The 12,728-nt window shown below is 56.6% G+C and overlaps 6 protein-coding genes across 6 annotated transcripts in view; 4 read left to right on the forward strand and 2 right to left on the reverse strand.

Moving 5' to 3' along the window:
• The window catches only part of PHACADRAFT_250592 (uncharacterized protein), a gene marked incomplete at its 3' end in the record, with an annotated part of 57,957 nt that extends 56,207 nt beyond the window's left edge, over positions 1-1,750 (forward strand). Inside the window, exon 6 of the mRNA XM_007392336.1 lies at positions 1,704-1,750. The remainder of the gene's footprint in view (positions 1-1,703) is intronic.
• Positions 1,751-3,472: 1,722 nt separating this feature from the next.
• Positions 3,473-4,355, reverse strand: PHACADRAFT_250610 (uncharacterized protein). The gene has a single exon (XM_007392337.1). It carries the CDS (start codon positions 4,225-4,227, stop codon positions 3,937-3,939), a length of 291 nt encoding a protein of 96 aa, XP_007392399.1. The 5' UTR covers positions 4,228-4,355; the 3' UTR covers positions 3,473-3,936.
• A 665-nt stretch (positions 4,356-5,020) lies between these two features.
• Positions 5,021-6,688, forward strand: PHACADRAFT_250611 (uncharacterized protein). The gene is made up of 6 exons (XM_007392338.1): positions 5,021-5,130; positions 5,183-5,268; positions 5,326-5,338; positions 5,385-5,993; positions 6,042-6,158; positions 6,235-6,688. The coding sequence occupies exons 2-6, from the start codon at positions 5,187-5,189 to the stop codon at positions 6,560-6,562; spliced, it is 1,149 nt and encodes a 382-aa protein (XP_007392400.1). The 5' UTR covers positions 5,021-5,130; positions 5,183-5,186; the 3' UTR covers positions 6,563-6,688.
• An 826-nt stretch (positions 6,689-7,514) lies between these two features.
• On the forward strand, positions 7,515-9,618 carry PHACADRAFT_250614 (uncharacterized protein). The gene is made up of 9 exons (XM_007392339.1): positions 7,515-7,828; positions 7,896-7,915; positions 7,966-8,073; positions 8,127-8,212; positions 8,265-8,277; positions 8,328-8,933; positions 8,988-9,104; positions 9,161-9,301; positions 9,355-9,618. Exons 1-9 carry the CDS (start codon positions 7,595-7,597, stop codon positions 9,536-9,538), a joined length of 1,509 nt encoding a protein of 502 aa, XP_007392401.1. The 5' UTR covers positions 7,515-7,594; the 3' UTR covers positions 9,539-9,618.
• A 49-nt stretch (positions 9,619-9,667) lies between these two features.
• PHACADRAFT_181793 (uncharacterized protein) lies at positions 9,668-10,770 on the reverse strand. The gene is made up of 4 exons (XM_007392340.1): positions 10,480-10,770; positions 10,134-10,392; positions 9,984-10,083; positions 9,668-9,930 (listed from the first exon to the last, which is right to left on the reverse strand). Exons 1-4 carry the CDS (start codon positions 10,717-10,719, stop codon positions 9,753-9,755), a joined length of 777 nt encoding a protein of 258 aa, XP_007392402.1. The 5' UTR covers positions 10,720-10,770; the 3' UTR covers positions 9,668-9,752.
• A 372-nt stretch (positions 10,771-11,142) lies between these two features.
• Positions 11,143-12,723, forward strand: PHACADRAFT_250617 (uncharacterized protein). Its single transcript, XM_007392341.1, has 5 exons — positions 11,143-11,716; positions 11,768-12,058; positions 12,111-12,338; positions 12,392-12,486; positions 12,539-12,723. The coding sequence occupies exons 1-5, from the start codon at positions 11,360-11,362 to the stop codon at positions 12,579-12,581; spliced, it is 1,014 nt and encodes a 337-aa protein (XP_007392403.1). The 5' UTR covers positions 11,143-11,359; the 3' UTR covers positions 12,582-12,723.
• Positions 12,724-12,728: the final 5 nt, after the last annotated feature.

The raw sequence follows: 12,728 nt of genomic DNA on the forward strand, positions 1-12,728 counted from the left end.
GGATGGCGTCGTGTGCAGATGACCTAGTCTGCCTGTGGAGCATGGAGGCCGCGTACACATCCCGTGTCTTATTGAAGCGGAAACGCGAAGAGTTATCCTATTCCGTTGCCTTCACACCAGACAGCTTCAAAGTTCTGACTGCCCCATCGGAGGCGGGGAAGGTGTCCGTCTGGGATGTCAAGACCGCCGAGCGCCTCTATGACCTCCGGCCATCCCTGTCCATCTGCAGTCCCAGCTTCTTCCCAGCCGGAGACAAGTTTGCATGTGGATCAGGGAAATCTATCGTCGTCTTAGACCTTGCTCGTGGCGAGATTCGACAATCGTTCGCCGGTCACACCGACGTTGTCACCTGTGTCGCCTATAACAGAGACGGGACTCGCATCGCATCTTGCTCGTACGATGGCACCGTCCGACTGTGGAACGCGACGCAGGACGCAGTCAACATGCCGCAGCACGGGAATACTCTCAGGTCATCCACTCCGTCTAGCAACGAGCCGGTGGACTGTCACTTGACCGTCTTCTCTCATAACGGAAGTCGTGCGCTGCTGACGCGCAACAATAATTCGATCGAAGTGTACAAGACCGATATATGGGACTGGGCATACAAGCCTCTATCCTTACCCTCAGAATGTGTCCACTACGTGGCGTTCTCACCAGACGATGCGGTGATTCTTACAGCGTCAGAAGGGAAAAATGGCGAGGTGACACTGTGGGATGCTGCTTCTGGGTCACTGCAGGCCCGATGGAAAGGTGATCTACGCGATACGCCCTGGATCCTTTCTATTCGGAGCACGCTCATGTGGAGCGGCGTGTTGAGCTACATGTCGCACTGCTTCGGTGGCCTGTCGTCGCCGATCATGTTCTCAACAGACAGCCGATATCTGGTCATAGGGACCATCTTCGCAGTCAGCAGCTTTGGAGAGCACACCGCTTGTCTCGGGGATGTCGCGACGGGCAAACTCATCCGCGAGTTTGTCGGACACAGTGACCATATTCTCTCCGTCGCCTTCTCCCTCGACGGCAGACGCATCGCAACAGGCTCCGCCGATAGGACTGTGATGATTTGGGAGGTCGCCACCGGAGCGCGTGTTGCGACGTGTAGCGGACATGGCGATCGGGTGCGCTCAGTCGCCTTCTCTCCGAACGGAGAGCGCGTCGTGTCGGGAGGTGATGATGATTGCATTCATATGTGAAGTGCAGAGGAAGGGGAGTTGCTCCAGTCGTTCGAGGGGCACACGGGCTGGGTATCGTCGGTCGCCTTTTCTCCTGGTGGGGACGTCGTCATTTCCTCCTCGAGGGACGACACCATGCGACTCTGGGACATCAACACGGGCGCTTGTCTCCTCGTTCTCAACCCAGGTACCTGGAGCAGCACTGTGCGGCTGTCCCCTGATGGCTCCGGCATCCTAGTTGGCGACGACGATCGACTCGTTCAGCTATGGGCACCTCTCGATGTAGACGCGCAGACGACGACATCACTTCCTTGGCTCCCGCGTCGTACCTGGCCTATGTACTACATCGACGACGGCTGGCTCTTCTCGATGACGCCGACGCGGCGGACGCGGCTGTGTTGGCTACCGGTGAACTGGCGGTGCTTGGTAGGGTACCACGGGCAGAATATATTATTTAAGAAGCAGGGTGCTCGGCTCAATTTTTCAGCATTGGGTAGCTACCTCGAGAGCTTGCGCACTGATCGCACGTAGTAGTGCCATATCTGAAGTATTGGCTAAATTTATGTCATCTCTATTCCGTAACATCGCGCAGCAGACGGGTTGACAATACCAGTGAGCGAGACATGGTGGAAGCCAGCGGCACATGCTCCCCTTGCGGACGAACGAAGCACACTTACAGCACAGCTGGTTTGAGCCGATCGTGTAACGAGCACCCCATACAGCAATACTAGCTCGTGTTATTGATTCATCCCGGTCCACGACGGTAGCGAAAGTCACTACGTAGGCATAATAGACACGAAAGGTAGTAGACACTAGCAAAGCCACGCAATACAACGTCTGCGCACGACTGCAGCCAACCCGAGGCGTCACATACCCGGCCGACCAGAGCCTCGTCTCCTCCCCGCAGCTCACTCAACTTCCCCACCAGCAACACGGCCCCGCGCAGTGTCTTCTCTCTGCGCCGCCGCGGCGATTGGTAGTCGAAGCAGCCTGCTCGGCGCCGTGAAGTCTTCGGGTTGCGCCTCAACATGGTCCGCCGACCGCGTTTATTAAGGCCCTCAGCGTTCGGCTTCTAGCCTTCCTCTACGCCGTCAAGCATCGATGAGGGCTTTGCGCCGCTATGGCCAAAGCGTAAGATCGGGGAACTCAGTTTCTACTGGTGACGACGTCTTGTCTAAGGGGTTGTTAAATTCAGATCTTGCGCGATCTTGACCAAGCTGACTCTCACTGCAGAGGAACGCGAAGGACCACCGGAGGGTTCGCGAGAGGGCATCGATGGTACTGGAGACCCATGTTCATCGACCTTGGCTGGGGTATTCCGCTGGATATTCGGCATGACCAGGGTTTGGGTATGTATGTGTAAATGTCGGACGGAGCGAATCTGTAATCAGATTTATGAGCGACGGACCAGTCGAACAATGGCTGGACCCGCGTTTGGATACGGCAGTATGTGCGGCAACACGTTGGTGCATTGCGGACCCTCCAAGGTCTTCAAGTGACAGGGCGTACTTGAGGCGTCCCTGCAATATGGTGAGGAGCTGGTCTCGGAAGTTGAACTTTCCGCAGCAAGGCCCGGCATCTTGGCTTGCCATGAACGAGGCAGAGGGATGTACGGCGGCAGACATGGGAAATGAAGGGGCAACATCCACGAGGGGGAGGGGCGGAGACTGCGCTTGTCTTAGAGCATTGGAGGTAAAGCATCACGAGCAGAAGAGAGTAACATATGGATGAAGGGTAGGTATTCCAGACATCGATTAAAGCTGTCAGGGACTGACGTGAGTTTGGCGCGATCCAGAGGTTGGTCCAACAAGTGCTATCAGGGAATTAGCAGCTCACTACTAGCAGAGGAGCAACAGGCTGAGGAGGGTGAGCGCGAGCAGAGGAGCTCCAGGAGTCTCCAGGATATTACGTGGTTTATGCTTTCTACGGCCGTCGTGTAGGTTCTCTCATGTGTAATTTTGCATGCATACACCTGCATGTACCTTTATGTTATTACTCTCCATATCGATACATCGTTTTTTTTTCGTGCTGAAATGCTTGCACGAAAGTGTATCTGGGCGCGAGACCCTGTTACAAAGACGCAGGTCGACGGGCTGCTCTATTAGGAGACATATACTTGAGAAGGGAAAGACCAGCGAACATAGTGGTGCTGTGCAAATGAAAGACGAACGTGGATTCGCGCTAGGCGATGTTGTACTGTACGACCGCTTTACTTGCTGCCTTCCTCATCGATAGGATTCATCCCTTCTTCCTCATATTGTACTCGAAAGTCATCTGCGGAGCAAGCATGAGCGACCAAAGCTCAAAGCGATAGAAGCGACGAGGCTAGACATACCATCAATCATCGCATCGGCCTCGAGTGCCTCGTCCGCATTCATCGTCCCGTCGCCCTCAGACAGACTGTCTCCGTCGCTGAGCCCCCAGTTCTCATCCGGCTCAGGGTCTTCAAGGAGCACGGGCTCGTCCCACGAGGCGAGCACCTGATCGTCGAGCTCGTCGGCAGGGTCCGGGCTGTCGTAGGTGAATTCGAATTCGAAGTCCTCGTCCTCGTCATAGTCCTCTTCGCCGGGCACGTAATCACCGTCCGAGGACTCGCCGTCGGACTCGGAGGCGGGCTTGACGTCGAGGAAAACGTGCCTGCATGCGGGGCACGTGCCATGCTGCGCAGTCGCGGGAAGTTAAAAATCTCTGCGTCTCGCCTCTCGGGACAGAAAGTTGTGTCACGCACCCTGCCGCGAATCCACTCTATCAAGCTGTGCGCGGGTCAGTGGGCTGCAGAGGAGGAAAGCGGCCCCGTTACGCACTCGAGCCTGCAAAACACATGCCCGCAGCCCTGCAGTTTCGTCACGCCTACCAACTCGCCGGGGCTTTCTGGTTCGACGTTCTCGCCAGATATAATGCTTGGAAACGGCAAAAGACATATCGGGCACGAATCTTGCAGCGGGACGTCCTGGGCTGAGAGCGTGGGCAGCTTCTGGACGGCGCGTTCGACGCGCTGGTCGGGTGTGAGGGCGAGGATAGCGTCGAGGTCGTCGTCGTGCGCGGCGCCTGCCATGTTGTCGAGGTAGAGATGTGTCGGGTTGCTGGGATGGTGCTGGTGTGGTTGAAAGCGTCTAGGGGCAGCCAGGGGTGCGTTGGACGCGGAGGCAGAACGCGTAAACAACGTTCGCGTCACATCACGTGCGACACTACCCGGATGTCACGCGAGCGCCACCAGGTCACCGGCTTTCCGGCATGACGGATGCTGGCCTGCTGCCGACCACCAGCAAAGCGGAAAGATGGAGATAACCTATCTCGTCCACTGGTCTTCCATTTGCACCGTGCTGCCTTTGCAGCATCCTCAGCTCCAGCACCTCATCTGCATGTGACAGCTTTGGACAGTTGCATTGCTCTCTTTAGACGCACAAGCCACGGTTATACCCGCTCCAACCCCATCCTAGCTCCTTCTGCCGCCCAAAGCTGCTGTCTGCGCCCGCGCCGTATCACCATGGAGGACGACAGCTCCATTGGCACGCACACCCCCCTCCTCAAACACAACGACGACGATACCACCATGGGTCGCCCCGCCTGGGACACCGAGGACGAGCTCGACGCCGAGTTTGGTGGCACGGCCGCGCGACAAGAACTTGAGAAGGGGCTGCTCTGGAAGGTGGACAAGCGCATGTCGATATTGGTGTTGATATACATCCTCAACTTTGTACGTCTGCCGTTCTCGTCGATCCTGATCGTCCTCACGGTTGGCCCTCACTCGTAGATTGACCGCAATAATGCCGGGTATGTTGCACGTCTCAAGACAGTCCTTCCGGCCTCGAGATCCTCGATTGACGTTCGAGGGTGTCCTGTCTCTTAGCGCGGCTCGATTGCGAGGCTTTGAGGAAGACCTAGGCTTGAAAGGGCAGCAGTTCGCCACCGTGTTGTCTGTCCTGTACATCGGCTACATCTCGATGCAAATACCATCGTAAGCAGAGCACCCTCTCTTTTGGAAGATCAACTAACGTCAGATACGCAAGAAATATGTTTATGAACCACATTGGCAAGCCGTCCATCTACTTGCCGACCTGCATGGCGGTCTGGGGACTCGTCTCCGTCATGACAGGTGTGTCCGCTCAACGAAGCGGGACGTGCAGCAGCTGATCAACGACCTCTTCATTAGGCTTTGCACACAAGTAAGCCCCTATCTCAATATATACACCTCTCCTAACCCCCTCGTAGCTTCTACGATGTGCTGTTGACGCGTCTCATCCTCGGCGTCGTCGAAGCCTCCTTCTTCCCCGGCGCGCTGTTCCTCATCAGCAAGTGGTACAAACACAGCGAGCTCGGCTCGCGCACCGCCCTCCTCTTCTGCGGCAACATCATCAGCAACGCCTTCGGCGCGCTCATCGCCTCCGCGATCCTCGACAACATGCAAGGCGTCCTCGGGCGCGCCGCCTGGCGCTGGCTCTTCTACATCGAGGGCTCGTTGACCGTCATCGTCGCCGTCTCCGCCATGTTCGTGCTCCCGGACTTCCCGGAGACGTCAAAGTGCGGGTGGCTGACCGAACAGGAGATCCGCCTGGCGGTCCGGAGGATGGAGGAAGACGCGGACGCGTCTGCGCAAGGCACCCCGTCTGGCGGGGGCATGGCCGAAGGGCTCTGGCTCGCGGTCAGCGACCCGAACGTGTGGATACTCAGCGGAGCGATGTTTTTCGAGATCGTTGCGAACAGCTTCACGGCGTGGTTCCCGACCATCGTGGCCACACTGGGGTACAGCCGGACTGTGACCTTTTTGTTGTGCGCACCGCCGTATCTGCTTACGGCGCTCCTTGCCTTCTATGTCTCGAGGTACGCCGCTCTAGTCGTCCCACGTTCTGTGCTGATGCCTTCGTAAAGACACTCCGACAAGAAGGGCGAGCGATTCTACCACATCACCATCTCCCTGTGGATAGGCATCGCCGGTTTCTTGATCGCAATGACGACAATGAACACCGGCGCGCGCTACTTCTCCCTGTAAGCCTCCCCCACCGCACCCACCCTCACCACGACCTCGGGAACTGACTGACTGACTGACTGACACGCCCGCCAGGTTCCTCATGACGCAGTCCTACGCCGGCTTCTCTGTCTTCTACGGCTGGATGAGCAACAACTTCCCGAGCCCGCCCGCGAAGCGCGCCGTCGCGCTCGCGCTCATCAACGCCGTCTCGCAGTTCGGGAACATCGCGGGCTCGTACGTCTGGCAGCCCGCGTGGGCGCCGCGCTTCCGCGGGAGCCTCGCCATCTGCGCCGTCGCGAGCGCCGCGTCGGTCGCGTGCTGCCTCGTGCTCAAGCGCCGGCTCGAGGCCGCGAACGCGCGCCTGCGCCGTGCGGAGAGGGACCGCGGCGAGACGAGGGCGGGGTTCCGCTACCTTGTGTAGTGCGTGAGGCCTCTTTTTCTCTCTCTTTTTCTTGCGCCGTCGGACGAGGCACTGGCTAGATGACTTCGTGTGTACATACCATACCATACCATGTATTATATACATCTCAACTTCCGCGGAACCGCTTGCCCTCCGAAGATTGTACGTGCGCTATCGAGAAGTTGACGTTTTTTGATTGCTGCTCCCCTTCGACGTGGATCCTGCAAGCCCGCGGCTTCTTCGACAAGAAGCTGCCGTTCGGCGCAGGTTAATTCGGATCCGAGCCCATACCGGCACTCTCGCTATCTAAGCGGCGGCGCCTCTGCATTCGTCGATGTCCCGTACTCCCTACGAGCGCAGGTCGGCCCAGCGAGCGGACAGAGCTGGCGTGCCCACCGGCCTAAGTCCTAATTGTATCACTGATGCAATATGCTCAAGCTCGACTTTTCGTAACTCCTTTGTGAAGACAGAAACCGTTTGAGCGGCGCTGCCGCCTCGAACGGTCGTGAACGGCGGGATTCATGCGGCTGGCCGAGCGTACATGTACAGCACCTCGCGCTTTTGCGCCTATTCTGTTGCCGCAGTCTCAGATGTTCCTGCACCACTGTACGTTCGCTAACAGGCGTTACTACGTGATTCTGACATTCGTGCCGTATAAGTGGATGGTCAAACTACTGGCGGACAGCGCATGTCTTGGAGAAATACACATGCAGAACAACAGCCTATCTCGGAGGCACGTGTCCTAGCCACTTGTTATGGCGGACGCACTAGCGTGTTCACAGGCGCATACCCACCTCTTGACGTCCTCCATATCGCGCAATGCACGCCCGGTCCGGGACACACACTGAATGTGACCAAGGTTTCCCCATCACGGTGCTTCTCCACAATCTACGCACCCTGACCCTGTGACCGCTGACAACGGTTCTTCCGAGGCTCCAGGGTGCGCATTCCCATCCCAAAGTCTAAAATCTTGGCCCACGGACGATATAAGAGGAGGGGGGAGCACACCGCCCTGCCGGAGTGCGCTTCTGGTACTCTGCAGACCTGGCACCTATGGCGTCCTACACAGAGAAACTGGCCCGGAGCCCGGACGCGTCGCCGTCGATGGACGTCGACTCGCTCAAGTCGCCCGACATCGAGAAGCTCGGCGGCGTCCAAGTCGACGTCGGGGAGGACATCGACGCCGAGTTCGGCGGCCACGAGGCGCGGCAGCGGCTCGAGCGCAGGCTGCTGCGGAAGCTCGACCTGAGGATGTCGATCATGGTCGTCATCTACATCTTGAACTACGTGAGTATGGTTTTGGTGACGCCTCCTGGCAGGCAGCGTGTGTGGCTCGCTCACGCTTGGGGTGCAGGTCGACCGGAACAACGCAGGGTGAGGGCGTGTGCGCAAGTTGGTTGTGGCGGCTCTGACTTTGCGCGTAGTGCAGCGCGGTTGCGAGGTTTGGAGGCGGATCTGCACTTGACAGGGCAGGACTTCCCGACTTTGCTCTCCATCCTCTACGTCGGGTACATCCTGATGCAAATCCCTTCGTAAGTAGTGTGCAAAGAGTCCCGTTGGTATTAAACTGAGTACGACATAACAGGAATATGCTCCTGAATTACCTGGGGAAGCCGTCGTTGCAGCTACCTCTATGTATGATGGTTTGGGGCATGATGTCTATCCTGACAGGTGAGACAGATGATTGAAGCTCTTGTATATGCCGCTTACCAGTGCTTGCCAGGCATCACCAAAAAGTGAGTCCTCCACGAGAGGGAGAGAACACAACCTGACAGCATTCTTCCAGTTTTGTCGGCGCCCTGCTGACCCGCTTCTTCCTCGGCTTCGTCGAAGCCGCCTTCTTCCCAGGCGCGCTCTTCCTCCTCTCGAAGTGGTACAAGCGCGACGAGCTCGGCCTGCGTGTCGCGATCCTGTACTGCGGGAACATCATCAGCAACGCGTTCGGGTCCCTGCTCGCGTCGGGCATCCTCGACGGCATGAACGGCAAGCTCGGGCGCGCCGCCTGGCGCTGGCTCTTCTACATCGAGGGCGCGCTCACGATCTTCGTCGCCTTCTGCGCGATCTTCATCCTGCCCGACTTCCCGACGACGACGCGCAGGCGCTGGCTGAGCGAGCCGGAGCGCCGCCTCGCGATGCGCCGCATGCAGGAGGACGTCGGCGTCGGCGACGAGGCCGAGACGGAGGTGACGCAGGTGCAGGGGCTCGTCATGGCGCTCAGGGACTGGCGGATGTGGGTCATGGCCCTCGCGATGACGGCGCAGGTCACCTGCCTCTCGTTCAACGCGTACTTCCCAACGCTGTCGGCGACAATGGGGTTCAACACCACGGTGTCCCTCCTGCTCTGTGCTCCGCCGTTCGTGTGGACGGCGTTCGAGGCGTTCCTCGTATCTCGGTTAGTCCCTTTGCGGCGAAGAGTGGACAAAGTCACTGAATGAGACCTGGTTAGTCACTCCGACAAGCATAAAGAACGGTTCTGGCACATCTGCATACCTTTCATGGTCGGAATAGTCGGCTTCATCATTGCCATTTCGACGATGAACACCGCTGCAAGATATGTCTCGCTGTAAGTTCCGAATATTCGACTCCTGCGCGGGTACTCATTAGCCTCCGCTGCCGCAGATTCCTGATGGCGCAATGTTACGCAGGCTTCGTCTGCCTTTACGCCTGGGTCAGCAACACCTTCGCGCGTCCACCGGCGAAGCGCGCAGTCGCAGTCGCGTTCGTCAACGCCTTCTCGCAATTAGGTAACGTGGCCGGATCGTGAGTCCTTCATCCTTGCGGCTGAGGAAGCACTCTAACTGATGATGCATCAGGTACGTCTGGCCCAGTATGTGGGGACCGACTTACACAAACTCGTACGCCATCTGTATCTCGACCGGCGGCTTCTCCATTCTTCTGCTGGCGATCATGAAGGTTCACCTTGAAAAGGAGAATAAGAAGATGGACGCGCTAAAGGATGGAGACCCCAGGAAGAAAACCTGGAGATATATCTCCTGAGAGTGAGAGGTCTTCGTGGGAGGGAGCATCCGAAGCGTATATTAGCCATGTGTAATTGCTGTCCTCAAACTTGAAGGTTCTTCGAATCCAGTCGCCGACGAGGCCTGTGTGCGTATAGCAAAAAAATAGGCTACGAGATCGTACGATAGCAAAGCGCATTGATTTGAGTAGAAATAACAAGAAACAATAATAATCCGCCATGCGGAGTATACTCCTAGATAAAGTTGACCGACATAACCCAGCCCTGTTTTAAGGCGAAGCCGTTCAGGGCCTCTTTTGCGACCGACGCCATGCCTGGCGAGTCAAAGAGCACTTGCGCCATCTTGCATTTCTGCCCAGAGGCGTTGGGTGTGGGCGACGGCACGACATTTGTGGACATGAAACCTTGGTACCTGGGAGGACGCTCGTGAACGTGTGGGGAAATTCGTACAGGAACTCGACGCACTGTTGGAACAAAACCGAGAGGACGTCGTCTGTGACTTCGATAGGCAGGTTCGTGCATAGTAACTTTGCTGAGGGCTGTTGTAACACAGGGGGAACAGCGCCTGTAACCTGACGTCAGAATGCAGTTCCACCATAAGAGTGTGCAGCATACTTGAAGTCTTGTCCTTCGTGCCGGTCTCTTCATCATCCTCGATCTCCATCTCCTCGCCGTCATCCTCATCTACTCGCTCGCGCTTTGATTCCCGCACGTCTTCGTCCATCTTGTCATCCCTGCCACGCTTCTCGCCACTAAGGATGCCATTCCCGAGTCGCGTGGCGGTCTCGCGAGCATGAATAGATGCCGGCGGTACAAAGTTGGGATCATCTTTCTTCATGGTCGCATATGACTTTTGCTTGGCGTACTCGATATGCTACACACAGCAGGACGTGCCAGACGCATGAGACTTGTTCACATCAATGACTTCCCAAGACAACGCTCTAACAAGCCGGAGGCGTACCATCGGTTTATCGTAGAAGTCCAATCCCTCGCACGCTCGGAGCGCAGCGGTAGCCCCTGCGAGGTCACCAAAGACGACGAAGGCCTGGCCCCGCATTTTTTGGGTCTTTAGTGCGACGACGTCGATGACACGACCATAGGTCGTGAAGAGCGCGTGAAGTTGGTGCTTGAGCTCCTCCTTGTTTACCTTGTCATTGAGGTTTTTTATGTAGAGCGTCGCCTGAGGTTGTGTGGAGGACATTGTCGGGGAGAGCAAGGCAGACGACCTCGAGGTTGGCGTTCATCCGAGGCATGACCATACTGGGACGACAACGGCCGGAAGTTCTCACGGTCACTGGGGTGTGGTTTTTGCTGTCAACACAATATCAAGAGCACGTTCGCGAGGAAGGAATACTGTTCGGGGTGTGGAATGGCGACGAGACAATCCTATTCAAGGCGTAACTCCGTATTTTGTCGCCTCTTCCTTTGCACGCAACGCCTCCAGTTGCCCGTGCTGCTCAACTCGGCTACCATCTGTTGGTAAGAAATTTTGCAAAAAGCTCATAGGCGCGCAGTATATGTTGGTGGGCTGATTCTGCGCTCAACCAGAGCCCGTCTGCACCTTTCTGCCACATCGGCAGCGCACTTCACGTCCCCCCAGCTCTGCCAAAAGTCCACGCGATCCGTGGTCAAGCCGTCTATGATATTTTGACGCGACTTACGAATATACCTCGATCATGAACTCTACCCAGTCTCCTCATTGGCTCCAATCCTTTCTCGCACCCTTCGTTACGCTCTCATACCCGACTAGCCCACCAGCTACGCCAGATTCGTTCAAGAACTCATCCTACTACGCTGGCGGACCCCTCGATGGCTGCCTTATGATTACCTGCATAGCGGTCATGGCCGTGTTGCGCGACGCGCTCCGCTTGGGCGTTTTCGAACCTTTTGCGCGGTGGTATCTGATGCGCGAGCTGCTGAAGAGTAAGGCGAAGCAGAATGGGCACGTGAACGGGCATGCGAACGGGCATGCGAACGGGTATGCGAACGGGTATGCGAATGGGCATGCGAACGGGCACGCGAACGGGCATGCGAACGGGCACGTTAAGAGCAATGGCTCCGCCAATGGACACGCACATCGGGCTGGCGGACCTGTTATAACGAAGCAGGAGGCACGGAAGCTACGACGAAGCGTCATGCGCTTTGCAGAACAGGGCTGGTCGGTCGTGTATTACACTCTGCAGTGGCTGTATGGCCTGGTGAGTTCAGTGCATGCTCGTTCCTTATGTACTCTGAACATGTGCGTCTAGTATGTGCACCGAAGCCTCCCGACATCGCTGCTGAACCCTATAGACGTCTGGATTAATTATCCCCACATGCCCTTGGCGGGTCCGCTCAAGTTCTATTACCTGACGCAGTGCGCCTTCTACCTCCACCAAGTCCTCATCCTCAATGCCGAGGCACGTCGCTCCGACCACTGGCAAATGATGACCCACCATGTTATAACGATCGTGCTCATGCTCGGCAGTTATTCCTACAACTTCACGCGTGTTGGATGTCTTGTGATGATGCTCATGGACTGCTGCGACATTTTCCTTCCCGTAAGTGTGCTTCTAACCGCGCCACGCAAAATTCTAATCACTGTACACGCAGCTTGCAAAAATGTTCCGCTACCTCACTTTCTCGACGTGCTGTGACGTGACTTTCGTTGTGTTTATGCTCTCTTGGCTTGTGACGAGACATTTCCTGTTTCTGTTCGTCATTAGGTCCACGTACTACGACGCCCCTAGATCAATATCTGGCGTTTGGGATCCTTCGACCGGTTACTTTATGACTAAGGAAGTGTTAACTGTCTTTAACGCCATGCTTGTTTCGCTGCAGGTATGCGACCAAAAGTCTGTCGAAGTTGCTAGTGCTGAACGTGTGCCGTGCAGATTATCCAGCTTGTTTGGTTCTGGATGATCTGCCGCGTTGCCTACGGCGTCGTTATGGGCAAAGGTGCGGAAGACACTCGCAGCGACAGCGAAGAGTACGCTCCCATTTCCCATGATTTATTTAAAAGTTGACCTACTCTTTTGCAGCGACGGCGCGGATGAAAACGAGGAGACAAAGAAGGAGCGTTGAATTAGACCAGTTAGACCGACTTGCCCTCCTTTTCTGGGTAAACGCGCAGTGCGCTGTGATGCCAGTGCTTGGCTTCTATCCTACGTGTAATAGCTTGCATTGGCCCCTTAATCAGTGCTTTATCTTATGCACGTGGACATACACATA

The sequence above is a fragment of the Phanerochaete carnosa genome, assembly GCF_000300595.1.
Source record: "Phanerochaete carnosa HHB-10118-sp unplaced genomic scaffold PHACAscaffold_2, whole genome shotgun sequence".
NCBI classification, from domain to species: Eukaryota; Fungi; Basidiomycota; class Agaricomycetes; order Polyporales; family Phanerochaetaceae; genus Phanerochaete; species Phanerochaete carnosa.